Source organism: Hemitrygon akajei, chromosome 8, assembly GCF_048418815.1.
Source record: "Hemitrygon akajei chromosome 8, sHemAka1.3, whole genome shotgun sequence".
NCBI classification, from domain to species: domain Eukaryota; kingdom Metazoa; phylum Chordata; class Chondrichthyes; order Myliobatiformes; family Dasyatidae; genus Hemitrygon; species Hemitrygon akajei.
In genome coordinates this window covers 119,081,018-119,106,515 of record NC_133131.1, presented here as the reverse complement: position 1 = coordinate 119,106,515, position 25,498 = coordinate 119,081,018, and the positions used below count along the sequence as shown (strand labels likewise).

The 25,498-nt window shown below is 38.5% G+C and overlaps 1 protein-coding gene across 1 annotated transcript in view; it reads left to right on the top strand.

Annotated features, from left to right (window-relative positions):
- Positions 1 to 25,498, top strand: part of LOC140732195 (tomoregulin-1-like) — a 267,865-nt gene that overhangs the window by 218,574 nt on the left and 23,793 nt on the right. Inside the window, exons 5-7 of the mRNA XM_073054465.1 lie at positions 7,990 to 8,086; positions 15,771 to 15,919; positions 24,535 to 24,591. Of these exons, the coding sequence (XP_072910566.1) occupies positions 7,990 to 8,086; positions 15,771 to 15,919; positions 24,535 to 24,591 (303 nt within the window). The remainder of the gene's footprint in view (positions 1 to 7,989; positions 8,087 to 15,770; positions 15,920 to 24,534; positions 24,592 to 25,498) is intronic.

Below are 25,498 nucleotides of genomic sequence, written 5' to 3'. Positions count from 1 at the left end.
AAATTTAATAAAAATATTGGATGGGAAAGTAAAAGAGGAAAGAATGTTTACATTGTCCAGGGAGGGATCAGAGCAGTAATGATAATGAGGAGGAAAGAGACAAAGTTTAGAATGGAGCTCCAAGCTGGCAGATGAAGGGCAGTGCAAGCATTGATTAAAATAAAATGAGGAGGAAGAATGCCAGAATGAAATGGGAAGGCAGGGACTGCTCTGGCTTGATCTGAGGACATGCAACATGTTATTTGCAATTAGACAGATTACTGAGAACTTGAAGAGGCACTGGAGCAACCTTCTCAATTTATAGGATGCAAAGTGAATTGTCCTGCACTCACTCACCACCATGACTTTTATAGTAGACGATGGTATGCACTGAAGCTGACCTTACTAGAGTCAGAATGACTTAACTCATCTTGGATTTTATAAGGCTATGTTATCTTTTTTTCTGCCAGTTCTGTAATACTTCCACGTGAGTTGTGGTGGAACACATAGGATAATATCTGGCCCCAGAATTTCAATGAAAAATAGTGTTAGTTGTGGTGTATCTATTACATGGTTCTAGAGTGGGGAGGGTGAAGTCAATGTGAATATATTGCTTTTAACGAAACAGAATATTAATGGACTAGCCTATCCATTTAAAATCTAAATTCACAAATTTGTGAATTAATGATCAAGCACCAAAGTTAAACAATACTGAAAACTAAGCAGATGAACAAAGGAACTATGAAGGTTATGTCTCCAATATGTGTCCTTAATCAATTTTTTTTCTTCAATAGCGAATGAATGCTAGACATTCCTCTGAGCTGATTGATTTATTGATGACAGCAACTCTGTAATCCCTGAATCCCAAGAAGATATTCTTCCCTTGACAGACAAGTCTGAATTGCAAATGAATCTGATCTTATGATGTTAGCATGTCCATATACATTCACTATCGTGTGAATAGCCAGTGGTTTTTTCCCAGGTCTGAAATGGTAAACACGAGGGGCCATAGTTTTGAGGTGCTTGGAAGTAGGTACAGAGGGGATGTCAGGGGTAAGTTTTTCCACACAGAGAGTGGTGGGTGCGTGGGATGAACCACTGGCAACGATGGTGGAAGCAGGTACAATTAAGAGACTCTTTGATAGGTACATGGAGATTAGGAAAATAGAAGGCTATGCAGAAAGGTAATCCTAGGCAGTTTCTAGAGTAGGTTACATGGTCGGCACAACATTGTGGTCCAAAGGGCCTGTAATGTGCTGTAGATTTCTATGTTCTATGTTCTATCCTTCCAGAGTAATCTGATGCAGAAACTCTGACTGATTATTCTCCGCCCTAGCTGTGATTTACTGAGATTTTTAGTATGTCTATTGCTTTATTGACCAAGATAACCTAACTTAAGTAACAAATAATTAGCAGGTCAAGGAAGGGGGAGCTGAGGTGAAGGTAGATGGAGATGGCTGCTGGAGTGGGAACACAAGCAGGAATACAAATGTTATCAGCACTGGAATCTCAGAATCAGAATCAAAATCAAAGTTAATATACGATAAATCAATAAATATGTACTATAAATTCTAATTAAAAATGAAATATATACAGGTACTGTCACATACATGCAACCCTGCAAAAGTATCAGCAGCAGCAGAACACACCTGGAGTCTGGTTTTGCTGATAACAAGCACTATGTTATTAGCAACTACGTTGTATAGTAACTTAAACCAGGTAAATCAAGAGTTAACAGTGTTATGCATATATAGGTGTAAATATATAAATCCCCAAACTTATTCAAGCTCAGGTGGCAAGAGTTACAGTCTTACAATGGTATGTAAGAAAGTTCTGCTCAGTTCAACCCATGGAATTTGAAGTGAGAGAGAGAGACATTTGTAATCCAAACAAACAGGTGTCGTTGATCTTCCCGTTGTCCTCTGAATCCTTCACATGAAATATCACCAACAGTACCTCATCACAAAGGGGACCATCTTCCAGGGAACCACCACCCAGGCAATGGTCAACACACCAGTAGATTCCATAAGGTTACCCCAATCACACACAATGTGATAGCCACTTATCCAGTTCCATGACATACGAAATAACTCCAACAGTGATTTGTCACAGGGGTGCCTTTCTTCAATGAACTACCACACCCAGGCAAAGGGTAAACACATATGTGGTATTCACAAAGATTTCCCTTCACCAGAGAACCCACTCCTGTGGATTATCTATGTGACAATCATACTTTTGTATTCGAATGGAAACGAACTCACCCTCATGGGCTACTTGGAGAGAGAGTCCAAACAGTGATCTCTTTGTCACTAGGTTTCTTCTGTTTCAAACCTTCCTCTCCTCCCTGCAAACTTCTTCTGGTTGCAGCACTTGTGAGAGTCATTTATCAATACTCTGGATCGATCTCAACTCACCCCTTTTGGGCCACTGAAAGTTTAAACCAGCGACCAACTCACTGGTGTCTTCCATTGACCAAATCCGTCTTGACTTTGAGCATGTGTCTTTCTGTGTCCTTGTATATTCAAAACAAGCAAGAGAAACCATAAGCATTCATTGTCCATCAAATAACTCCACCTCTCTCTCTCTTTCTCTCTCTGTGGAACAGCTCAAACAGTGTCCAAAGGTCAGTCTCATTCTCCCGGCATTTTAAAGTGACAGTCCGCAGAAAAAATGAACCCTAGGGGTATATAACAATATGTTAAAAATCAAATTAAACAAGTAGAGCAAAAATAGTAAAGGTTCATGGGTTCACTGTCTATTCAGAAAACTGATTGTGGTGGGAAAGAAACTGTTCCCAAAATGCTGATAGCTTGGCTTCAGGCCTCTGTATCTTCTCTCTGATGGAAGCAATATCCTGGGTTGTGTGGGGTCCTTATGCTGGATGCTGCATTTCTGAGGCATCGCTTTTTGAAGATGTCCTTGACGGTGGGGAGGCTAGTGCCCAAGAGGGAGCAGACTGAGTTTACTACCCTCTGCAGCTTTTTCTGATCTTGTGCATGGACCCCTCCATACCAGGCAGTGGTGCAGCCAGTTACAATGCTCTCCACAGTACGTCTGTAGAAATTTGCCAAAGTCTTTAGTGACATAGCAAATTTCCTCAAACTCCTCATGAACTAAAGCCTCTGGCACACTCTCTTTATAACTGTATCAATACATTGGACCCAGGATGTTGACACACTGGAACTTGAAGCTATTCGCCTTTTCTGCTGCTGACCCCTCGACGAGGATGGTGTGTGTTCCCTCGACTTCCCCTTCCTGAAGTCCACAGTCAATTCCTTGGTTGTACTGATGTTGAGTGCAAGGGTGTTGTTTCAACAGCACTAAGCCCACCAATCTATCTCACTCCTGTATGCCTCCTCGTCACCATCTGAGATTTTGCTAACAACAGTTGTGTCATTGGCAGTTTTATAGATAGCCTTTGCACTGTGCCTAGCTGCACAGTCATGGATGTAGAGAGAGTAGAGCAGCAGGCTGATATGTAAGGAAGGGTTAAGTCCACCAATCACCTATGCCACTGTCTCTCCATTACCCCTTTCCACCCTTAGTTCTATTGTAGGATTTTGACCCATAGTATAGTCAGTTCCTTTCTCTCCACAGATGCTGCTCAGCCTGCTAAGTTCCTCCAGCAGGTTGTTGCCTCTCGTAAATCCCTGCCTGAATGCTGTTGATAACTAGCTGAAGGTGCTTTCTCATTCGTGGGGGAATTACAATTGGAACTGGACATTTTGCAATCATCAGCATGAATACCCTTATGATCTCATGATTGAAGGAAGGTCATTGATGAAGTAGCTGAAGACCTTTGGGCAAAAAGGTTCTGCCCCAGGGAACTGTTGGCTACAGTTTTATCAGGGTATTCTCACGTTATTGTTGATCAAGTACTGCCTTGATAGTAAGGACAATCAATCTCATCTAAACTCTAGAATTCAGCATTTAGGTTTCTGTTCAGAACAAGACTGTATAGAGGTCTGAATTTGTGTGGCTCTGCTAAAACTGAAAGTTGACATCCATTAGTAGGCTGCCAGTGAGTAAATGGCAGTTGTGAATGACAACATCCATTAATTAATTTATTTGTTTATTTTTATTGAGATACAGCATGGAATAGCGGCTTCCAACTTAACCCTAGCCTAATCACAGGACAATTTACAATGACCAATTAGTCTTTGTAATGTGGGAAGAAACAGGAGAACCCTGAGGAAACCCACACAGTCACACGGAGAACGTACAAACTCCGTACAGACGGCGGCAGGATTTGAACTCAGGTTGCTGGTACTGTAGAGCATTGTACTAACCACTACACTACTGCACCAATGATTAAAACAATATTTGTGGTAAAGATAAGTGATATGGATTGACATTTCCTCACAGCATCAAGAACGATAATTTTATTTACCTGTCCTTGCTGTTATGTTCTCTTCAAAATTGTACATTTTAATTTTCTAAAGCCTTCTCATAAAACGTCTTAATATTTGTTGTTTTACATTCTGTTTGTGCCAGCTATATTTTCTGTAGGACTTATTAGTAACCTATTTCCTTTTAAGTAAATAGTCATTTTCTTAAATAGTATCATCCTTTGACACCACTACTAACATTAGATTTTCTTCCTAAATCTCAGTGCAAAATATCTCATTACAAAATTATGTCCCCAAGCAGTCTAGTCCAAACGTGTATGACTCATTGTGGTAAATTTTTACTGCCTACAATGCAAATGAAAGACAATGAATTAGCACCCTAATCTACATTTCACATGTATCTATTTCTGTCAGTGCTTTTATAATATTGCACGGTGAAGATCTGCCCCAAGTTGCCATTTAATTATGGACAATGGATTAACTTAATCTCTCTGCTCTGAACTTCAGTAATGGGAGAGCCACAAGAGAAAGGTTAAAGGTTAGCTTTATTTGTCCAATGTAGATCTAAACATGCAATGAAATGCATCATTTGTGTTGCCATTTGCATTGTGTTGAGGGCAGCCCACAAGTGTTGCCATCTTTCCGGTGCCAACATAGCAATGCCTACAACTTACTAACCCTAACCTATACATTCTTTTCTTATCGGAGGAAACTGGTTCTCCCAGGGGAAGCCCACACTGTCACAGGGAGAACTTGCAAGCTCCTTACAGACAGTGGCAAGAATTGAAACCTAATCTTCCGATACGTTGGTGCTGTAAACTGCTATGCTACTGTGTTGCTCATATGGGAATGGACATAAAGAACATAAAGATAAACAGAGTTTAATGTATTTGAGTATCATTGCCAATTAACAATAGCAATTTTCATAATTTACATTACTTTCTATCTCAATGTTTTGAAACATTCACAAGCAGTATGGCACTATGAAAGTCATTCAAACCATTGTGGTTTTTCTTCTCATATTCCGAAGTTCATGCCTGTTTTTATCCTTCTTAATCTGGGTTTCAATTCTGGCCTTTATACCTTACTTTTAAGCAGATATAATTATTATAATTTATTACTGAGGTCTTAGTATAAAGTGAATAAGATTTCATCACATTTATCCTCTTAAGTTTTATCAGTTACAGTTTATCTTAATTGCATTTAACTATAGTGTTTCACAGCTCTTTTACTTGCTTATATCATCAGCCAGTTAATAAAATGTCACCATCTGGGATACGATTAAACATATGCATATACATTATGATTTATGTCATACAGGGTATTTATATTAAATTCATTATGCTGTACCTGCTCTGTCATCAATCATCATGATGAGCCATATCTCATCATAACACTGTCTTATATTGATGGCTATCACACTCTGAGTGCCAATATATAATTACTCTTACTCAGTGTAAATGTAGCTGATTACCTATTTGTGTAAAGTTGGGAGTAGATCCTCAAAGATACATATGTTTAGTATTGGTTATCTACAGTTCCGTGCCTTTCAACCCCATTGCCTGTCTCAGGATTTAATTACTCAATGCCAAAATCTATTCCAATTAAATTCATCCCTTTCTCTAGGGACCAGCTGCTTATTTGATGTCAGGGTTACTTCCTTAGCTTTTGCATTGCTAATAAGTGATTGCAATTTTTATTTTTTTAAATTTTATTCGCATGTATTAAAGAACAATTTTTCTTGAGTGAATGTTTTCCCTACATGGTTATTTCTTCTTAACATAGCCAGTACACCACAATGGCTTACGAGTGCATGCCTATAAAGACATGTAGTAGCTCGTCGCACTCTAGTCAGGAGCTGAGGAGCTGTGCATTGCTTCTGTGGAAAATTGTTTTCCTATTTGGAAAGATTGCCAACTGTATACTTATTGGTGAAAATGGTAAAACTGAAGACACTGGAAATCTAAAATTGAAAAGGCTGGAAATACTCAGAGACCATGGACCATCATTTCAAATTGAAGACTCTTCACCAGATCTTTCAATATAGTTGTTTTGACTCATTGCTATAATTCTGCAAGTGCTTGCTACTCCAATTCCTGCACAAAAACCTGTGGTGGATTTCTCTTTATTCCTTCTGTAGATTGCAGATGTTTATCTGTGTTGTCAATATACCAGGCATTTCACTGTGCCTGCCCATCAATGTTCTCATGTAGTCTGCTCTATTAGAGCAGAGCTCATGTGCATTCTCACCTCCTAACCCTCCACTCTGTTCTTACTTCTAACCTTGGCTTTTAGCCTCGAATGTCTACGCATTTCCCAGCTCCATGCTATTCCTGATGGGTGGAAACGGGGCCGCATTTAATTTTGTGTGTAGCATTTTCCATGGATTGAACTAATTTTGCTTCCAGTTTAATCAAGGCTTTCTAAAATATATAACTGAAAGAATTATAAGAAACAATATTACAGACTCATTGGTTTCATATTATATTTCTAGTCTTCAGCTAAGCTGTGGGGCGGTACAGCAGTGTAGAGGTTAGCATAACTCTATTAAAGTGCCAGTGACTCGAGTTCAATTCCCGCCACTATTTGTAAGGAGTATGTATATTCTCCCTGTGACTGCATGAGTTTCTTCTGGGAACCTGTTTCCTTCTATGTATGGGTTAGCAGGTTAATTAGTCACGTGTAATTGGACGGCGTGGGCCCATTGGGCCAGAATGACTTGTTACTATGCTGTATCTGTAAATAAAATTAAAGCATCAATAAAGTAACTGCAGTGATGAAAGTGTACCTCTTTTCAAACTTTATATTAATTTTCAATAAAGATTTATTTCAAATTAAAGTAATAAATTTAATATAAAATATCCAATATATGAATTCACAAAGTACGTCTAACATAAAGCCTTATATTAATATTCAATGAAGCTTAATCTTAAGATTTATTTCAATAAAGCTTAAGATTCCAGGGAAGGTTTAAATAAAGGCAACAGTGCTTAGTGTTCATTTTGTTATTGTGCAATTATTGCAGACACAATCATCTTGGTGATATCTGCTTTACTCAGAGTTACTGCATCCATACAGCTTAAAATTAAAACAAATGATTCAATGTAGACATTGTGTCTGTTTGAAAAATGGAAGTAAATTTGTCAAAAATTCTATGTAAAGACTCTACTTCAACATAAACTTTATATTCTATGTAAGCTACCAGAAAAATTTGCAATCAAGGTGCTTCACAGCATGTTCAAACAAAATTTGACACCAAGTTGTGTAGCGTGTTAGTAGGTTGTTTCCATAAAATTTTGCTGAACTGATAAGATTTAACACAATTCTTAGAGGAGAAAAAAAGAGAATAAGTGATGGCTAGAGGGAATATTAAAGTTTAGGATATAAGATGTTAAACGTATAGGCAAAGTAGTAAAATTATTAAACTGATGGCTAATCTGGGACTAAGAAATATCACACATGATAGATACCATCTAAGCAATGAAGAAAAATCATGTTGACAAGTGTGGTTTCTAGACAGTGTATCCCTTTCAGAACCTGAACACAGAACGATCACTTTCTTTAATTTTGTAAGAGGTTACATAAAGTAATTGTATTAATTATTTCTATGCAGTTTTTCATATAATCTTAAACAATCAAATGCAATGTTATTTCTGTTTAGAATACGAAGGCTCGGGAATAGAACGACGGCCAAAACATGCAAAGTGTGGAAAATGCAAGTTTGGGGCAGAATGTGATGAAGATGCAGAGGATGTCTGGTAATTTATTTTTCAGAAGTTACAGCAGAAGTAAATACTGAAGTAAAGTTACCTTACTCAAAGCAGATATGGTGCATCTATAACAAAACAATAAATTCTCCTGTATTGACTGAAGAACTTCTGCAAGGGAGAGTTGTAAGCAGATCATTCCGTTTCATCAGACACTAGCTTTGGATTCTATTGATTTAAAATAGGAAAACAAAGAACTTCAGTCAGCATTGCTAAATGCCAAAAAGGTTATTGGCTGACAGTTGTATTCAGTTCCATTGGTTTCAACACAACCAACTGTGTGGAGATGAGTACAGTTGACAGCCATTGTACAGTAGGTATAGTAATGTTAACATCTAAAGACGTTTCTGTCCCAAAGCACTAGAATGACATACATGAAGAATAAAAGAAAAGAATATAACCAGGATATTGATACATCAACAGAAAATGAAAACAAATATAAGAATTGTAAGAAATATAATAAATGAAAGAAATGTGAGAAATGAAAACAAACATCAGAAAATTAATAACAAATATAAAAAAGAAAAGCAAAGAAAAATACAGAACTGTGCAAAAGTCTTCGACACATTTATACAGTTAGGGTGCCCAAGACTTCTGCACAGTACTGTATATTGGTTAAAATAGGAAGGTGGTTGGGAAACAGAAATAGAAGTACTTAGCTTTATATTAGCACAGTAGTATTGTGTTATTCAGTAAATGGAAAGACGTAATTCACAGTACTGTGCAAAAGTCTTTGGCAGCCTAACGATATATATGTTCCTCAGACTTTTGCACATTACTGGATGTTGTATTTGAATGAATCAAAATATCCAGCTCTTATTGGCCTGTGATCTAATATTTTCCATGACACACATCTGTACAGGCTGTGTGCCCAGGTTATGACAGGTTTCCATTCCTGAAAACTGGTCATAACTCCTGAAATGAACAAAAGCTGCTGTGACAGAAGAGTGAACAGGTGGAGGAAGAATGACCGCCAACTGCTTTCACTGCTTCAGTGAGCGAGCAAGTGAGTCTGGTCAGCACTGCTCAGCTCAACCCAATCCCCAATGGTTGTGGGGAGAGAAGACACACAGAAATTTCTTGCTCCCACTGGACAGAAGATGCCCACAATATCACAGCAGCTGATGAATCAGTCCCTATTCATCCTGCTGGTCTTCCAAATGCTCACTCATATGTTCTGGGAAGTCCATAATTCAGGCTTCTGTATCCTGGAGAAAACCTATACTTTTATTAGTTGAACATTATGCTAAAATAATCCATTGAAAACAATCTTTTATGTGTTGTAAGATTATTAGAAATTTGTATATGGTGAATGTAATCCTTCTGAATGTATTCCACAATAGCAGAGTTTATAAATTTAATCTATATAGAATACTTCAGCACCCTATCTCACTAAAACCAAGAATTGCAGATTTTAGCATATGCTGTGCTATGAAGCAAAGCTATAATGAAATAGCACACTGTTATCCTCTGGGAACATATCTACTTATAGAAAGCATATTTGTTAACTCAAGTTGTCTTTCTTTAACATGTTTTAAAATAAGTACACAGGGAATATTAACATGAAAATCAATTTTATGTCACTGTAAGTCATTCCAGTTTCTCTGAAGATATTTTCACATTCATCAATGATTTTTTTGAGTTGCTTATTACAAACGAAAAGTACATTATTAATGTATTTCTAATGTAAAGAAAATATATTGCTGAGTTCATCAATTGTATCATATTAATCTGTATATAATATACTAATATTCCTCTACCATTTTCCTTAGAGAAAAATTACATTTTGATAGCTCTGAGTTAATTCACCAAACTTCCTCAAGTGAATATACACATTTGAAACAGCCTACTTGCAAAGGATTACAACCAATCAGTATCTCTCATACTATTCTGCATTTGGTAAAAGAGTGTATCATGCAAACCTTGTCTATGTCTTTTCCACTTTAAAAAAATGTTGCAGAAGTGTATTTGGAAAAAAAACATAGGTTTAAGGGAGTAAGGTTGTTTAAAAAAAACATATTGAACTTCTCCATTGTTACAAATGTGAAGTAAAGGCAAGAATGTAACTGAAGGAATGTTTGACCCAATGGTGAAATATTTTATTTTGGTTTCATTTCAATCATCATTGAATGAATATTTTAAATGTACATAATTTGCTTCAAAGCACAAGCAAAAATAAATTGGATTTAATTCAAAATTTTAATGTTAAAAATATCCCCAAGTATAGTGCAGTGCAGTAATCTAAAAGTTGGCACCAGGCCAGAATATAAAGAAACTTACTCAATTATTTTAAGAAGAGTCTTAAAGGAATGAGAAGAAGATAAAGAGATTGGAGCACTATTCTGCAGATGATGAATACATGAGTGCAATTGTTAAACTGGCATATGGTGGCAGTGGTTGAAAACAGACCAAGATATGAAGAATGGGGTTACAGATGATTGCTGTTAGAAAATGAAAATTAAATCAAAGCATTGAGGAAGAAGTGAGTGCTAATCTTTGATAATCCAGATTACCAACAATTGGGTTGTGATTGACCATTACTTTTTGTGGGAAATCATATGAATAGCTGGCTTTGTATAAATGAGAGTAAACCAAAGATAGAAGCCCACTTGGGAGCATAGGGAAAGATAAAATTGGAAACAATAGAGTTGATAATGGTTTCAGTAAATAATTATCTGAGGTAGAGATAAAGATAGGCAATAGAATCATAGACAATTTATGAGGAAAATATTTGGCCCATCATATCTACCTGATTAAATAAGTTTCTCTCATCTTGTATGAGTTGCAAGTACTGCATATTCACCTAAACATTAGAAAGGTCAAAACCGTCACCTTCAGCTCCTCCAGCAAAGTTTTTGTGTCCCACAGACTCCAGCCTGTTTTCTGATTAATGGCCACGTTGAACCAGGCTCTCAGTAACCTTAATAACCTATTCTGTCCTTAAGTAAGGTTAAGAACTTGTTGGTTCGCCATCATACAGATTATCAATTTCAGAGCTCTGTAAGTTCAGCTGTCTACGTCCCAGTTCACCAGCCCACAATAACAACCTCCAATGAACACCGTCAGCCTTGTTGCTGCCTAGGTACTGCTTTATACCATACTAACATTACCTCCCTGCTCTTGAATTTATGCAGCACATTGACCAATAAAAGCAAGTATACAATTTTCTTTCTTAACCACCTTAGTTACTCACTCTGCTTCCTTCAGTTCTATAGACTTACACTCCACTTGTTCTTCCACCATTCTGATATCTTGCCATTCACTTCATTTTCCATTGCCTTGTGAAGTCTCTCCAAATACATCTCCTAACTCCTCTGGAAAGAAATCCATTTGCCCCTTTTTGTACCTACTTAACATCTCCACTGATAACTTCCTGTTGTGTAGATGGTTCTTTCCATTGTCTGCTGTATACTGCCCATGTTGACATCAAAATGGGCATGATATCACAACTGTTAACTCATGTCAGATAAACTTGCACCTTTCCTAAACACCAACAGTAGATTCATTGAACTGGCATTTCAGTACTTGTATAAGAAACTCCTAGTATCAAAACATGAAGCCTGGCAATTTATAAGCCAGAATCTTAAAATCCTAAAGAAGTTTTCTAGATTTGTGATGGAATTGAATTTCCTATCTCAGTTCAGGAGGCCAAGCTGATGTGTAGCAAAAGTTAAATAATGATACTGGAACAATACCTTTATTTAACTTTTGCTACATGTCTGCTTAACCAGGAAAGAGGAAAGAGGACTGGTGTGTCAACACTGAAAGAAATATAAATTTCTGGCAGAAATGGAAGGAGGGATATGGTGTGAATGAGGGGTTCTTGACTATGTAGGCCATCATTGCAGTAAACTAGTGGAAGACAAACCCCAGAACTTGATGAGATCTATCTCAGACTGCTGTGAGAAACAAGTGAAGAGATTGTTGGAGCCATGAAGGAAATACTTAAAACTTTACTGGCTGCAGGTGTGGTGCTAGGTGACTGAAAAACAACAAACATGGCAGCTTTATTCAAGAACGTAAATCAAGATAAAACAGGTAATTATAGGCTGGCTAGTGTAATGTCATTGGTAGGGAAATTATTGGGAAAATGTTATGAAGGGACAGACTTAATCTACACTTGGAAGGGCAGGAATTGATAAGGAATGGTCAGCATGTCTGACTGACTGACTTGAGCGTTTTGAAGAGATATCAGAATATATTGATGAGAGCAGTGCATTTGATGTGGTTACTAGACTTCAGTAATTCCTTTAATGAGGTACCATATGGGCAATTGATCCAAAATGTTTGAACTCATGGGATCCAAGGAAAGTTGGCAAATTGAATCAAAACTAGCTTGAAATTAGATGTTAGAAGCTGATAGCAGATAATTGCTGATGTGATTGAAAACCTATGACCAAAGCCTATGTTGTACTACAGGAATTGGTGTTAGGACCTTTTTTTAATAGACTTTAATGACTTTGTTATGAACATGGAAGATATGATGAGTAAATTTGCAGATTACACAAAAACTGATGACATTTTTGATAGTAAGAAGAGTAGTCTTAGGCTACAGAATGGTATTGACCAGCTGATAAGTCAGGCAAGTCAATGGCAGATGGATTGTAATCCTCGTATCTTTGATGTGATGCATTCTGAGGGATCTAATAAGAGTAGGACATATATCATGAACAGTAGGACCCAAGGGAATATCAAGAAACAGAAGGACCTAGGTGTAAAAGTCTGAAGATCAAAGTAGGCAGAACAAGTAGAGAAGATGATAAAAATGGCACATGGAATCATATGATGTCATTAGCTGGGCCATAGAATATAAAGACAGGATGTCTTGGTGCAACTTTAAAACATACTGGTTTTCACCACAGATGGATTATTGTTTGCTAACCTGGTTGTCTCACCACAGGAAGGATGTGATTATGCTGGAAAGGATACTGATGAAACTCAGCCATCGTTGTATGGGATAGACCATTTCAGTTATGAGGAAAGGATAGACAGCTGCGATTGCTTTCCTTGGAGCAGAGGATGTTGAGGAGGAAATCGATAGAGTTTTACAAAATTATAAAAGTCATAGATTGGAGAGATAGGGAGAAATATTTCACTGTGGCAAAAGTGTCTCAGACAAGAAGGCTTAGATTTTAGTTAAGGAGTAAAGAGGCTTTGAGGGGATCTGAAGATGAGTGTGATTGCAGTCTGAAATTGAGAAGGTAATGGAAGCAGGTACTCTCACTACATTCAGGAATCATCTGGACAAGCAGTTGAATTGACAAGGTAGAGGAGACTCCAGACTAAGTACTGAGAAATGGAATTAGTGGGATTAGGATTGACAGATATTTGATGGTCAGCAAAGATATGGTGAACTAAAGGGCCTCTTTCTGTGTTGTTTGATTACCTGAATTCATTAACTAGCATGTCAAGTCAACAAGAAGACAGGAGATATTTGGCAACATTGTATGGAAATATGTGTGCACTAGCTATTGCATTATGCAATATAAAGAATAACACCATAATTGATGCAGGTAATATTAATCAAATGAAAGACACTTGTCATTTTTAACACTTGAACTACATTTCAAGCTGGTATAATTTTGACTTAAATCTCTGCAAGCTGTCTGACAAAATGGGGACAATTGGATGAAACGATGAAACTGAAGTGAGATAAACAATAAGGTATAGAAAGCAAGAAGATAAAAATTTACTCTACAAGGGTAAACAAGACTCAGTTATTTTAACTTCTACCACCCAAGTAATGAAGTGGGATCAGTGGTGCATGATAGAATGTCATTCTTCCCTGACAGCCTCAGAAAGACCTTAATGGACTTGATTTTCTCACAATACCACATTTCTGCAGTTGTGGTTGGCCCATCAACGTCTGTGTTGAGACCCACTATTCAAAAGGTGCTTGACACAGTACCATCAATGCTAGTATCTCACTTACACAAAGCAATGATTCATTAATATGAATATTCCTATCTATGCTCTGGAGACATTCAAAATGGAACTTGGAAAATTATAATGGGCAATTAAAAGAAAGGTCTGAGGGGACTTCTCAATTGTCCATAATTCTGTACTTACATGGATCAGATGCTGTCTTGAGAATTCCCCTTTCAGAAAATTGGAATTTCAAGGCCTTCATGAAACGAGTAGGACATCTGATAAGTGTAAACATTTAACAAATGATCCAATTAGTTATGAGGGCAACTATTAGTGTTCAAGCTGAGCTATTTCAATTTAAAACAAACATTTTAATCCCTAGATATTTATATGCTCTAACTAGTACACTCAGTGGGCACTTCTTAAGGTTCACCTGTACACCTGTTCTTTAGAGCAAATATCTAAACAGCCATGCGGCAGCAACTCAGTGCATAAAACCATGCAGATATGGTCAAGAGGATCAGTTGTTGCTCAGCCCACGCATCAGAATTGGGAAGAAATGTGATCTTAGTGACTTTGACTGTGGAATGATTGTTGGGATGCCAGACAGGACAGTTTGACGCACAATTTTCTAGGGTTTGCAGGGAGTGGTGCAATAAACAAAAAAAAACCATGTAAGTGGCAGTTTTGTGGGTAAAAATGCCTTGTTAATTGAGAGAGGACAGAAGAGTCTGTACACACTGGATCAAGCTGCCAGGAAGGCAACAGTAACTCAAGTAACCACGTGTTACAACAGTAGCGCGCAGAAGAGCATCCCTGAATACACAGCACGTCAAACCTTGAAGTGAATGGGCAACAGCAGCAGAAGACCATGAACATACACTCAGTGGCCACTCTATCAGGTACAGGAGATACCTGACAAAGTGGCCACAAAGTGTATATTGATCCTTGTAAAAAAATTGTTTGCCAGAGTAGTATTTTAGACTTGCTCTTTTACTAATGGAAATTGGAGATGCCTGCTTATTGTAATGGTAATGCCCACCCATCCTCAAAAAAAGACTGCTTAATGGTTCTTAAGAAGGATACTTCTGTGTGTTCTGCAAAGAATAATGGACATTTTAAACTCAGAAAGAAATATTCTCTCATCATTCATGTGTTTCTGAAACTGATGTTTGCCAGAATGATCTTCAATAGCAGTAAGTTCAATGAAAGCAAACTGTAGACACTTGTATATTAAGCAAAAGACTTCTGTGCAGCTGGAGGATAACTGAATCAGTTACATTAAATTGGATCACTGGTGTCTAATATGTAGTGGTGTGCTAGGCAGTAAAATCGACAAAGCTGAACAAACATCAGTGTTTATGTAGAGCAACTGGGACTTAAAAATTAAAGGGGAGCCTGGCTGCCAAGTCATATAAACTTGTTCCCAAACCCACTTTTGAAAGAGGCAAGTTAGTGAAAGAAAATGTGTCACTTGTCAATACTTATTGTCTCTGTTGTGGCTATGCTGCTCATAGAAGAGTCTCAATTGTGATGTTAAATAAATCATTAAAGACTGTGTGATGCTCCTATTGATCAGTCTTTCACACATTAAACATTTATTCCATCAGCAATGAAGTGATCGATTATGCTTAAAAATAAATGTTTTTGCAGTATGTATATTTAATCTTGGATATCTACAACACTCTTTACTTTCAAAGGGCAAAAATGGAAATATTATGCTTATAGGTTTCCTGATTGTGTAATTTGTATAAGTGACTGGTTTAGTTGCCATCTTGGTACAATGTGAATATTTTGATTTTATCAGGTGTGTGTGTAATATAGACTGCAGCAGATACAACTACAACCCAGTGTGTGCATCTAATGGAAAGTCATATGATAGCCCTTGCCTTGTCAAAGAAGCATCTTGCCAGAGACAGGAGTGGATTGAAGTAAAACGTATTGGTAAATGCCAAGGTAAATGAACATCTTTTCAGAAATGATGCATTGATTCCAAATTCACCCAGCTCTCACACACTTAAATTGTACAAAAACATTTCAGCTTATCCATGTGTAGAGTTTTGGAATTGATAAAGTAAAAGGCAGAATTGATGCATCATTAGCTCATCCATTTTGTAATTATTGGCATTTCACCCAGTCTTTTTCATTTCCATTCACCTCATGTAACATCCTATTGAGTGTTTTTGAATTTGATTTTGCATTTCTCTCAATTCAAAGCTATTGTACACTTACAAATTGCAGTGTTTTTCATGAATAATTATGCAGTACTAAATGAAAGTTGCCTCCCCTCCAATAGGACCTGTCAGCTTGTTTGTTCTCAGCAACTATTGAATGAATCATCTGCTAATGCATTATGCTTAACTCCAAACAATAGAAAATTGCAGTGAAGGAAACTTAAAGAGATCAAAAGTGGGATGGTGTGGAATAGAATTGTAGCAATAGAGTTAAAGGACAAGGTCTTGTATGGGATGTCAATTAAGGGATTGTAGTGGTGTGCTACATGCAGCGCTGAAATAACGACACGGAGTCGGTAAACTGCAGTTAAAGAAGATTTTATTCGAACTTCGCGGCTTCGCTTTAAAGCCTCCCTGATCCCGCCCTCCCCGGGTGCGGATGCTGTAGGGGGCATGTACTCACCGTCCCGCGCGGGCTTTTCCCTTTGTTGGTGAAGCAGACCTGGCGCCCTTTTGGGACTGGCCTTTGTGCCGGCGCGCTGGCTATTTGTGAGCCGGTTCGAGTGCGCTAGGAAGTGGGTCACCACAGGATGTCAATTTTCTAGCACAAGTTTCCCCTGCTATCTGAAGGTAGAGTGTTTCTATGAAACAATTTGTAAACCGAAATGTCGTAAAGCGAGGAAGCAATTTCCATTAATTTATATGGGAAAAATTTTTGAGCGTTCCCAGACCCAAAAAATAACCTACCAAATCATAGCAAATAACACATAAAACCTAAAATAACACTAATATAGAGTCAAGGCGGGAATTATATGATATATAAAGTAGAAATATTGTATGTACGGTGTAGTTTCACTTATCAGATCAGGAAAATAGCGAGCCAAAATCGATTTGGAGAAAAAAAATCAGCATGTACACGCCTACACACGTTCACGCATACGTACGTACATGCATACCAACGTACACGCATGCGCACACAACTGCCCGCACAAAGCTTCATGGTCATGGTAGTCTTTCTCGGGGTAAACACACGTATAAAGCGGCCATCTTTTTCTCATAAAAGCGAAAATCCTCTTTGGTTAGCGAAAACAGGTACTAATGTAGGTCTTTCGTAACAGCGAGCTGTCGTAAAGCGAATGTTCATAAAACGGGGGCCACCTGCATTCTCAAAATATTGAAAGCAAAATGAAAATTGTCAATATTCAAGAAAAGGAAATCACTCAAAAGATATATAATTAGGCTGCCATTTTGTCATTAATATCAAAGTCATAACAATTTGTTATTTTGTTACAAATGCCATATACTCCTTTTGTCAACTTTAAGTCGAAGTGGGACTATTGAGTTACATTCAAAGCAGAATCACAGAACTGTTGCAGTGTTGTCTCCTAGTGACCCCAATGGTACACAAGAGAAGTGAATACTTTTCAGAATAGATATGACCAGCCAACAAAATAGATAAAGAGAAACATGAATTGTCTTACTCATGAAGCAGATATTTGGTCCTAGGTGTCTGCAGATATGTTGGTTGTCCACTTCATGATCATTTACCCATGAGCTTGAGTCATTGGGTCATTAGACCCCCACTTTGCCCCCAGTCTATTTCCTTTGCTAATTTACTGGATCCATCCTCTCACAATGGAATTGACTGCAGCCCACAACTGATTGAAAACTCTGATGTCCCATACCCCTCAACTGTTTTCCAAACCCTGATCTGCCAAGCCTTTTCTCCCCCCTCCGTGCCCTTTCTGCAATTTTAGGTACATATTCATACACCGACTCAAGCCTGCACACAATCTAAATACCCCAGCCCCTGCAGACACAATCCAATTTCAGTCGTTCGCCACCCTCTGACACAATCCAATTTCAATCGTTCTCCACCCTCCTCCAAACCTTCTAACTTGAGACTAGTTGTGATTGTAGCAGTGACTCTATCTATGTAATATTACCTCTACTACATCCACCTGCCAAATGTTTCTCACCCCACAGAGCTCACCCCCCCCCCCAGCAGATTGTTTGGTATTTCTCTTCTGATTAAAGATGTTCAGAATTTAAAGCTGTTATTTTTGGACCTCATCAGTTGTTGTGTTCCCTAGCCAAGTAATCCAAATTAATCCTTGGAAAATAAGTCAGACTGTTATCAACCCTGGTGCCATGTTTTATACTCAGTTAAATTTCAGATATATTTGGCTGTATCTTTCTAGACCCAACTTGTTGTTTGTAGTCCCTGCAGTCAACTTGAACAGCTGTGGACACGTTATCACTGCCTTCAGTTGTGACTTTTGTGTTCAGATAGCAACAGGGACTTGAGCAGAGTATTCACAGATACCAGCCCCAAATACCTCTAAGGAGGTACAGTGAAAACTTTATTTTAGATCATAAGAGCATGTGACATAGGAGCAAATTAGGCCATTCAGCCCATTGAGTCTGCTCTGCCATTCCATTATTGCTGATCCTGAATCCCACTCAATCCCACATGAATCCCGCCTTCTCGCCATATCCTTTGATGCCTTGACCGATCAGGAAATGATGAACCTTCGCCTTAAATATATGCACAGACTTGGCCTCCACTGCAGTCTGTGGCAAAGCATTCCACAGATTCACTATTCTCTGGTGAAAAGAAATCCCCTTATCTTTGTTCTAAAGGGTGGCCCCTCGATCTTGAGGCTGTGCCCTCTAGTGATGGATGTCCCCACATTAGGAAACATCCTCTCCACATCCTCTCTATCTAGTCCTTTCAACATTCAGTAGGTTTCAATGAGATCCCCTTGCATTCTTCCAAATTCCAGTGAGTACAGGCCCGAGACCGCCAAATGCTACTCATATGTTAACCCCTTCATTCCTGGAATCATCCTTGTGAACCTCCCCTGGACTCTCTCCAATGATAACACATCCTTTCTGAGATATGGGGCCCAAAATTGTTGGCAATACTCCCAAGTGTGGCCTGATCAGTGTCTTATAAAAGCTCAGCATTATCTCCTTACTTTTATATTCTATTCCCCTTGAAATGAATGCCAAAATTGCATTTGCCTTCTTTACCACAGACTCAACCTGTAAATTAACCTTCTAGGAGTCTTGCAAGGATATTTGAACCTTCTCGCCATTTAGATAATAGTCCACACTATTGTTCCTTTTACCAAAGTGCATTATCATACATTTCCCAACACTATATTCCATCTGCCACTTTTTGGCCCAATCCCAATTATTCTAAGTCGTGCTGCAATCGTATTGCTTCCTCAGCACTACCTCCCCCTTCACCTATCTTTGTATCATCCACAAACTTTGCCACCAAGCCATCAATTCCATTATCTATATCACTGACGAACAGTGTGAGAAGCAGCAGTCCCAATACTGACCCTTGAGGATCAGCCAACCAGAAAAGGCCCCTTTTATTTCCCTCACTGCCTCCTACCTGTCAGACATTCCACTATATTTGCCAGTATCTTTCCTGTGTGGCTCCTTATCAAACATCTTCTGAAGATCCAAGTAAATGACATCCACTGCCTCTCCCCCGTCCACTCTGCATTTTACTTTCTCGAAGAACTCCAACAGATTTGTCAGGCAAGATTTCCCTTTATAAAAGCCATGCTGAATTTGTCTTATTTTATCATTAGTCTCCAATTACCTCGAAACCTCATCCTTAATAATAACAGACTCCAAGACTTTCCCTGCAACTGAGGTTAAGCTAAACGGCCTATAATTTCCTCTTTTTTGTCTTCCTTCCTTCTTAAAGAGTGGAGTGGCATTTGTTCTGTATAGCTGAAGAGTCCAAAACTAGAGGTCACTGCCTCAGTATATGGAGTATGCCTTTTAGATTCTAAGCCAGAGAAGTTTCTTTATCAGACGGTGCCTGTGGAATTTTCGACCACAGAGATCACTAGAGGCTAGGTCATTAATATTCAAGAATGACATGAATGAATGATTTTCAGGATGGTAGAGGCTATGGTAAGACCATGCTCCAGGCATTTTGTGAGGAAGAGAGCCTTTTGGAATTACCCACTTCCCCCTTTGCAGTCACACCTTTCCATATGGCTGTAGATGGATATAATGGAAATGGAGCCAAATGTGCAACTGAACTCTGGCTGAGACTGGCTCAGATGTACATCTGGAAAAGGTCAGAAGCAGCGACAGTTCAATGCAGTTTTGGTCCCCTTATTTAAGAAAGGATGTACTGGAATTGGAGGCACACTAGAAGAGATATACTAAGCTAACTGCTGGGATGACAGGATTGTCCCGTCAGAGGAGCTAAAGAAATTAAATCTATAATCTGTGGAGTTTAGAAGAACTAAAACATACGCAACCCTAGAGAGCATGACAGTGCAGGCATTGAGGTGTTACCACTTATGGGAGAATCTTGCGTAAAGGAACATAGTTACAAGGTTAGGCAGTGGTCATTTAAAACAGGAGTGTATAGAAATGTATTCTTGCAGTGGGTAGTAAATCTCTGGAATTCTCTACCCCAGAGTGCTATTGGGCATAGATCATTGGAGGTGTTTAAAGAGAAAGAGATCAGTGATTTAAAGGGGATAGGAAACTAACATAAAGAGAAGATGAGGCGCAAAGCAGATCAGCCATAATCATAGTTAATAATGATACTGTCTTCAGGGGCCAACTCCTGCACTTATTTTCTTACCCTCTTGTTTTTCTTATGATGTGGAGGTAGGAATGGGGTCAGGTGTATGATTGGAACATAGCAGGAGGATGGTCAGAGACGGCACCAAGTGTGTGGCCAGGAACAAGGCTAAATGCATAGCTGAAGGCAATCAGATTTGGGGCATGTGTGCAGTTAGGAACAGGGACAAATTCGAACTTAATGCACGGCCAAAGGTTTACTGATAGAGCATTTCAAATGGATCCTAAAAGCAGCATAATTTCAGAATTATTTTCTTTTTCCTTTAACACTGGACAAAATAATCCTCCTCCCTCACTCTCCTTATTCACCTTTCTGAAATTATTTTCAGAGTGAACAATTTATTTGCTCATTTCCTCACAATAGGTGATCTTGCCATGTAGACCAGTGGGGGTTCAATCCATGGCTGGCTTTTAAGGAAATTGGGAATGTCCTTTGCTCTAGTAATTCACCAGTCTCCCCCTTAATCTCCTTCCAAGGATTGCATGAGTGTCACGTCCTGCTTCTGAATTAGGGTTGCCAAATTTACCTTCCTGTCGCCTTCACAGGGTGCAGTGTTTCTTCAGCAAATCTGGGGCCATGATTCATTTTAAAGGCACTGACTGCCAATATCATATTAATTGTGCTGCCTTGAACATTACATTTTCCTAGTTTCACTGCTTCCATTAAAAATGTTCTGTCAATGCCACCTTTTACTGTAAAACACTTCTGATATTTCTTTTGCCTCAACCATAGATTCTCTCTATCACAGCTGAATATGCCCTCATTCTTGTTACTTCAGCTCCTTATTTTTACCTCACCTTTTTCCCTTTTCTTTGAGAACCACAATAGGATTTCCCATTTACTCATTGATTTCACTAGCTCCCTGACAGACTATTTGTCAAGTTTTACCACCATTAAACAAATCTTTCCCTAACCACAAGAGGTTCTGCAGATGCTGGACATCCAGAGAAATACACACTCAATGCTTGAGGAACTCACCAGATCGGGCAGTATCCATGGAGAGGAATGAACAGGCGACGTTTTGAGTTGAGACCATTCATCTGGTCTTGATGAAGGATCTCGGCACGAAAGATTGACTGTTCAAATCTTTCCTTTCTCTTTATACCATTCCCTCCACAACATTGAACTGCACTCCTTCATCACTACCAGTATCCATCCTCTGACACTGGTATCTTCCCAATCACACGTGTCACAACATCATCAACATATGCCTTTCAAATGCCAAAGGACATAAATACTCCTTCTGAGTAAAACAATGATTTATTTGCATGTCTTTCAATTCAGTGTACTCTATTCATGTCTATAATACAGCGACCTCTGTATCAGGAATACAATTCCAAATTGAATGATGGCTTTGCAGAAGACTTAGCTGCAGGTTATTCTTCATTTTAATTCTCTTTCCCACTGCCACACTCTCTATTGTCCTTTCCTCCTTTTCCTATTTTTTCCTGTGAATTTTAAAGCTTGTTTTGGCTTCAGTTCTTTTTAGACTTAATGTGATAGCTGAAGTATTGTTTCTCTCCCCAGATGTTGTATGGTTCTCTGAGTATTTTGAGTGTTTTCTGTTTCACTTACCTCTTTAGCCAAATGACAAGTTACTTTGCTATTCCTTCTTTTTAATTATTTTTTAATTTATATCAAGTGAAGTGCTTCAGAGCATTTATTTTGCTATTTAAAAGACACTATAAGAATGCAGTAAGTTGTTGCTTAGTGGATTAAAAAGAAACTTTTGGCCAGGACTTTAATCTCAGTCTTCATTTCTGGCTCGTGTGTCTGTCATGAATTTGGACAATGCCAGGCTTAAACTCTTCCACTGGAAGAATTAATTTGAACATCTATCTCATGGACAGATATCCTTTAAAACGCTGGGAAGGTGACCACCTAGTAAATGATGCCTAAACCTTGATAGCAAGTAAACACTATTGGCATGAAAATTCTTCTAAAAGTTATTATCAATCAATTAGAGACACCTTGACAGTACAAAAAGACATAAGGAAGAAGATAAATAATTAGATCAATGAAGCATGCAGAGACATTTTATGCATAAATGATTTTTGGTGGGATGGAATGATTATGGCAAAGCAAGGTACTCAGAAGCTCCCATTGGCATTGCTTCTTCATACCTGAATTAAGAGGAATGTCAGAGCGTGGATCTGAATATAACATTTATTCATTTTTCTCATCGGCTTGGAGATGAGACAATAATCAATATACCTGACTCAGTAGAACACAGTGAAGCTTTTTCAGATTGTTGTGTAATTTTAGATCAACCTATAATTACTTGTGTTTGTCCCTTTTCTCTCTCTGGAGATATAAATCTGAGCTCCAACCTCAGCTTACTTTCCATATGAGATAAAATACAGTCAGTTGAAGTCCACGGTGGGGCAAAATGGACATAGTTCATTGCAGGAATAGACATAATGGCCAAGTTATATCTCAGCGATTCTATAGTATGCTAAGTGATTTGACCAGTTTGTTTTAGTTGAAACCTATAATGACAAGGCAGGAAGCTTTGAAAGTAATAGTGTTCATTTCCCCAAAACCATGAGCAGATGCTTGTGCTGTTCATGCTGAAAATGATTGTCCCCAGGAGCAATGTGCCCGAGAATAAGAAGGCAGTGGGGTGGAAATATCACCAGGAAAGTATCAGCAGTACATCATTTTCCTTGCTTCTCCTCTTTCAGCATTTTAAAAGGACGGTTTACTATAGAAAGTTTGTTGTTGTTTCACTCTGTCTCTAGCCGCTCCCCTCCCCACCGCACCATCGTGCGCACAGCAGGAAATGAAACATCTCTCCTTTAAACTGTTGCTTCTCCATCCTTCCACAAGCTAACACATTCCAACTGAGACAATGATTCATTTATATTTATGTTCCCTTCAACATAGAATAATATACTTGCTCTTGTCCTCAGATATGACTGTGAACCAGTTCCCTGCCCCGTTAATTCTGTCCCTCAACCACGTTGGTCTCTATGCCCTCAGCAATTTTTATAGCAGTCCTTAACAAGGTACACCATCTACCTTAAGACAACATGTATTACAGCATTGTAGATTCAACATTGGGATCAATAATTAGAGTATTTTTATTTCAAATAACCAGCAAAGCACTCCTCTTTCCTGTGGTAATTTGGGATGATTATTCATTTACTTCTTCTGTGAGATATTGTATTAAACTTTTTTATTTTGTTGCCTTATTTCACCTCATATTATAATCCCTCTTGAGGTCAATTCTTTCCCTTTCTCCCATGGTCTTCTGCCTTCTCCTGTCAGATTCCCCCTTTTCCAGCCCTTATCTCTTCCACCAATCAACTTCCCAGCTCTTTACTTGACCCCTCCCCTCCCAGTTTCACCTATCACCTGCAATTTGTACTTCTTCCTCCCCTCCCCCCTCCTTCTTTCCTGATTTCTTGCCCCTTCCTTTCCTGTCCTAACGCAGGGTCTCGACCCAAAACGTCAGCTGTTCATTCCCATCCACAGATGCTGCCTGTCTTGCTGAGCTGCTCCAGCACACTGTGTGCATTGTCAGTTCTCTGGTTCTTTCCATCCTAAAGCAGACATTCTATTTTGGTACTTATCCTCCCCACTTCCTTTACATTTAAAACTTTATTTCTAACTTTCACCAGTTCTGACAACTGATTGTCAAAGTGAAGCATTAACTCTGATGTTCTTGTTCCTCTATTGAACCTGCTTGACCAGCATCTTTGGTTTTAGTTGGCCATGAATCATTTTGCCAACAGCCTTTTATATGTATTATTGCTTCTTTTTAGATGACGCTGGTTCTTTGGGGAAGGACAATGGATTTCAGCTGGGAACAGAAATTAAAGGTAAATTGCAGGACCCCCCACCCTTTGTGACTGGCATAAATACCGTAGATTCCGGACTACAGAGTGCACCTGATTAAAAGCCGCTGGCTCTAATTTTAGAAATAAAATCAATTTTTTACTTGTAAAGGCCGCACCGGATTTTAGGCCGCACCGGATTTTCGGCCGCAGGTGTCCCACGTTGTAATATGAGATATTTACACAGAAAGATATTACACGTGAGGATTTTTTAACTTTTAATTAAATCCATATGGTAACAAAAACAAATACATATTGCAAATGCTTTTTTTCGAACCGTGCCCGTAACGCGGCTACTTTTAAATATACATTGCGTATACTTCTTTACTGAACAACATTCCAGTATCTCCTAACGACTGGTAAAAAATATATATACTGCAGCCTACCAGGAAAAGTTATTGATCGCCTTTAACTTAAAAGCAGCGTTTTCGCTCCACCGCTCGCCCCCTCCTTTCCGTTTATCGCAAACTGGTATCCCACAAGACGCGGCGAAACCGGGTGTGACGTCATAGCATCCCGCGATGTAGTACAGAAAACAAATATAGTTAAAACTCTTCTAACTTTAACTAGAAAATGAATTACTAAGCGAAAATATTATAAACTAAATAACTGCCATAAAAGCAGCACAATGCTTCGAGTGTTTTCCATGTTGATGAAGGTGAGTACAAATGACTGATTTACAATAATTTAATTGTGAAAGTGCGCTTGATTTATCGTACAATTTCATTGGACCTCTGTGAACTACTCATCAATTTTATTGGTCTACTGTTACGAGGCAAAATGTTTACGAGGCGGCATGAAAAAAAATAATGCATTAGCCGCACCGTATTAAAGGCCGCAAAGTTCAAAGCTGTTCAAAATGTGGGAAAAAAGTAGCGGCTTAAAATCCGGA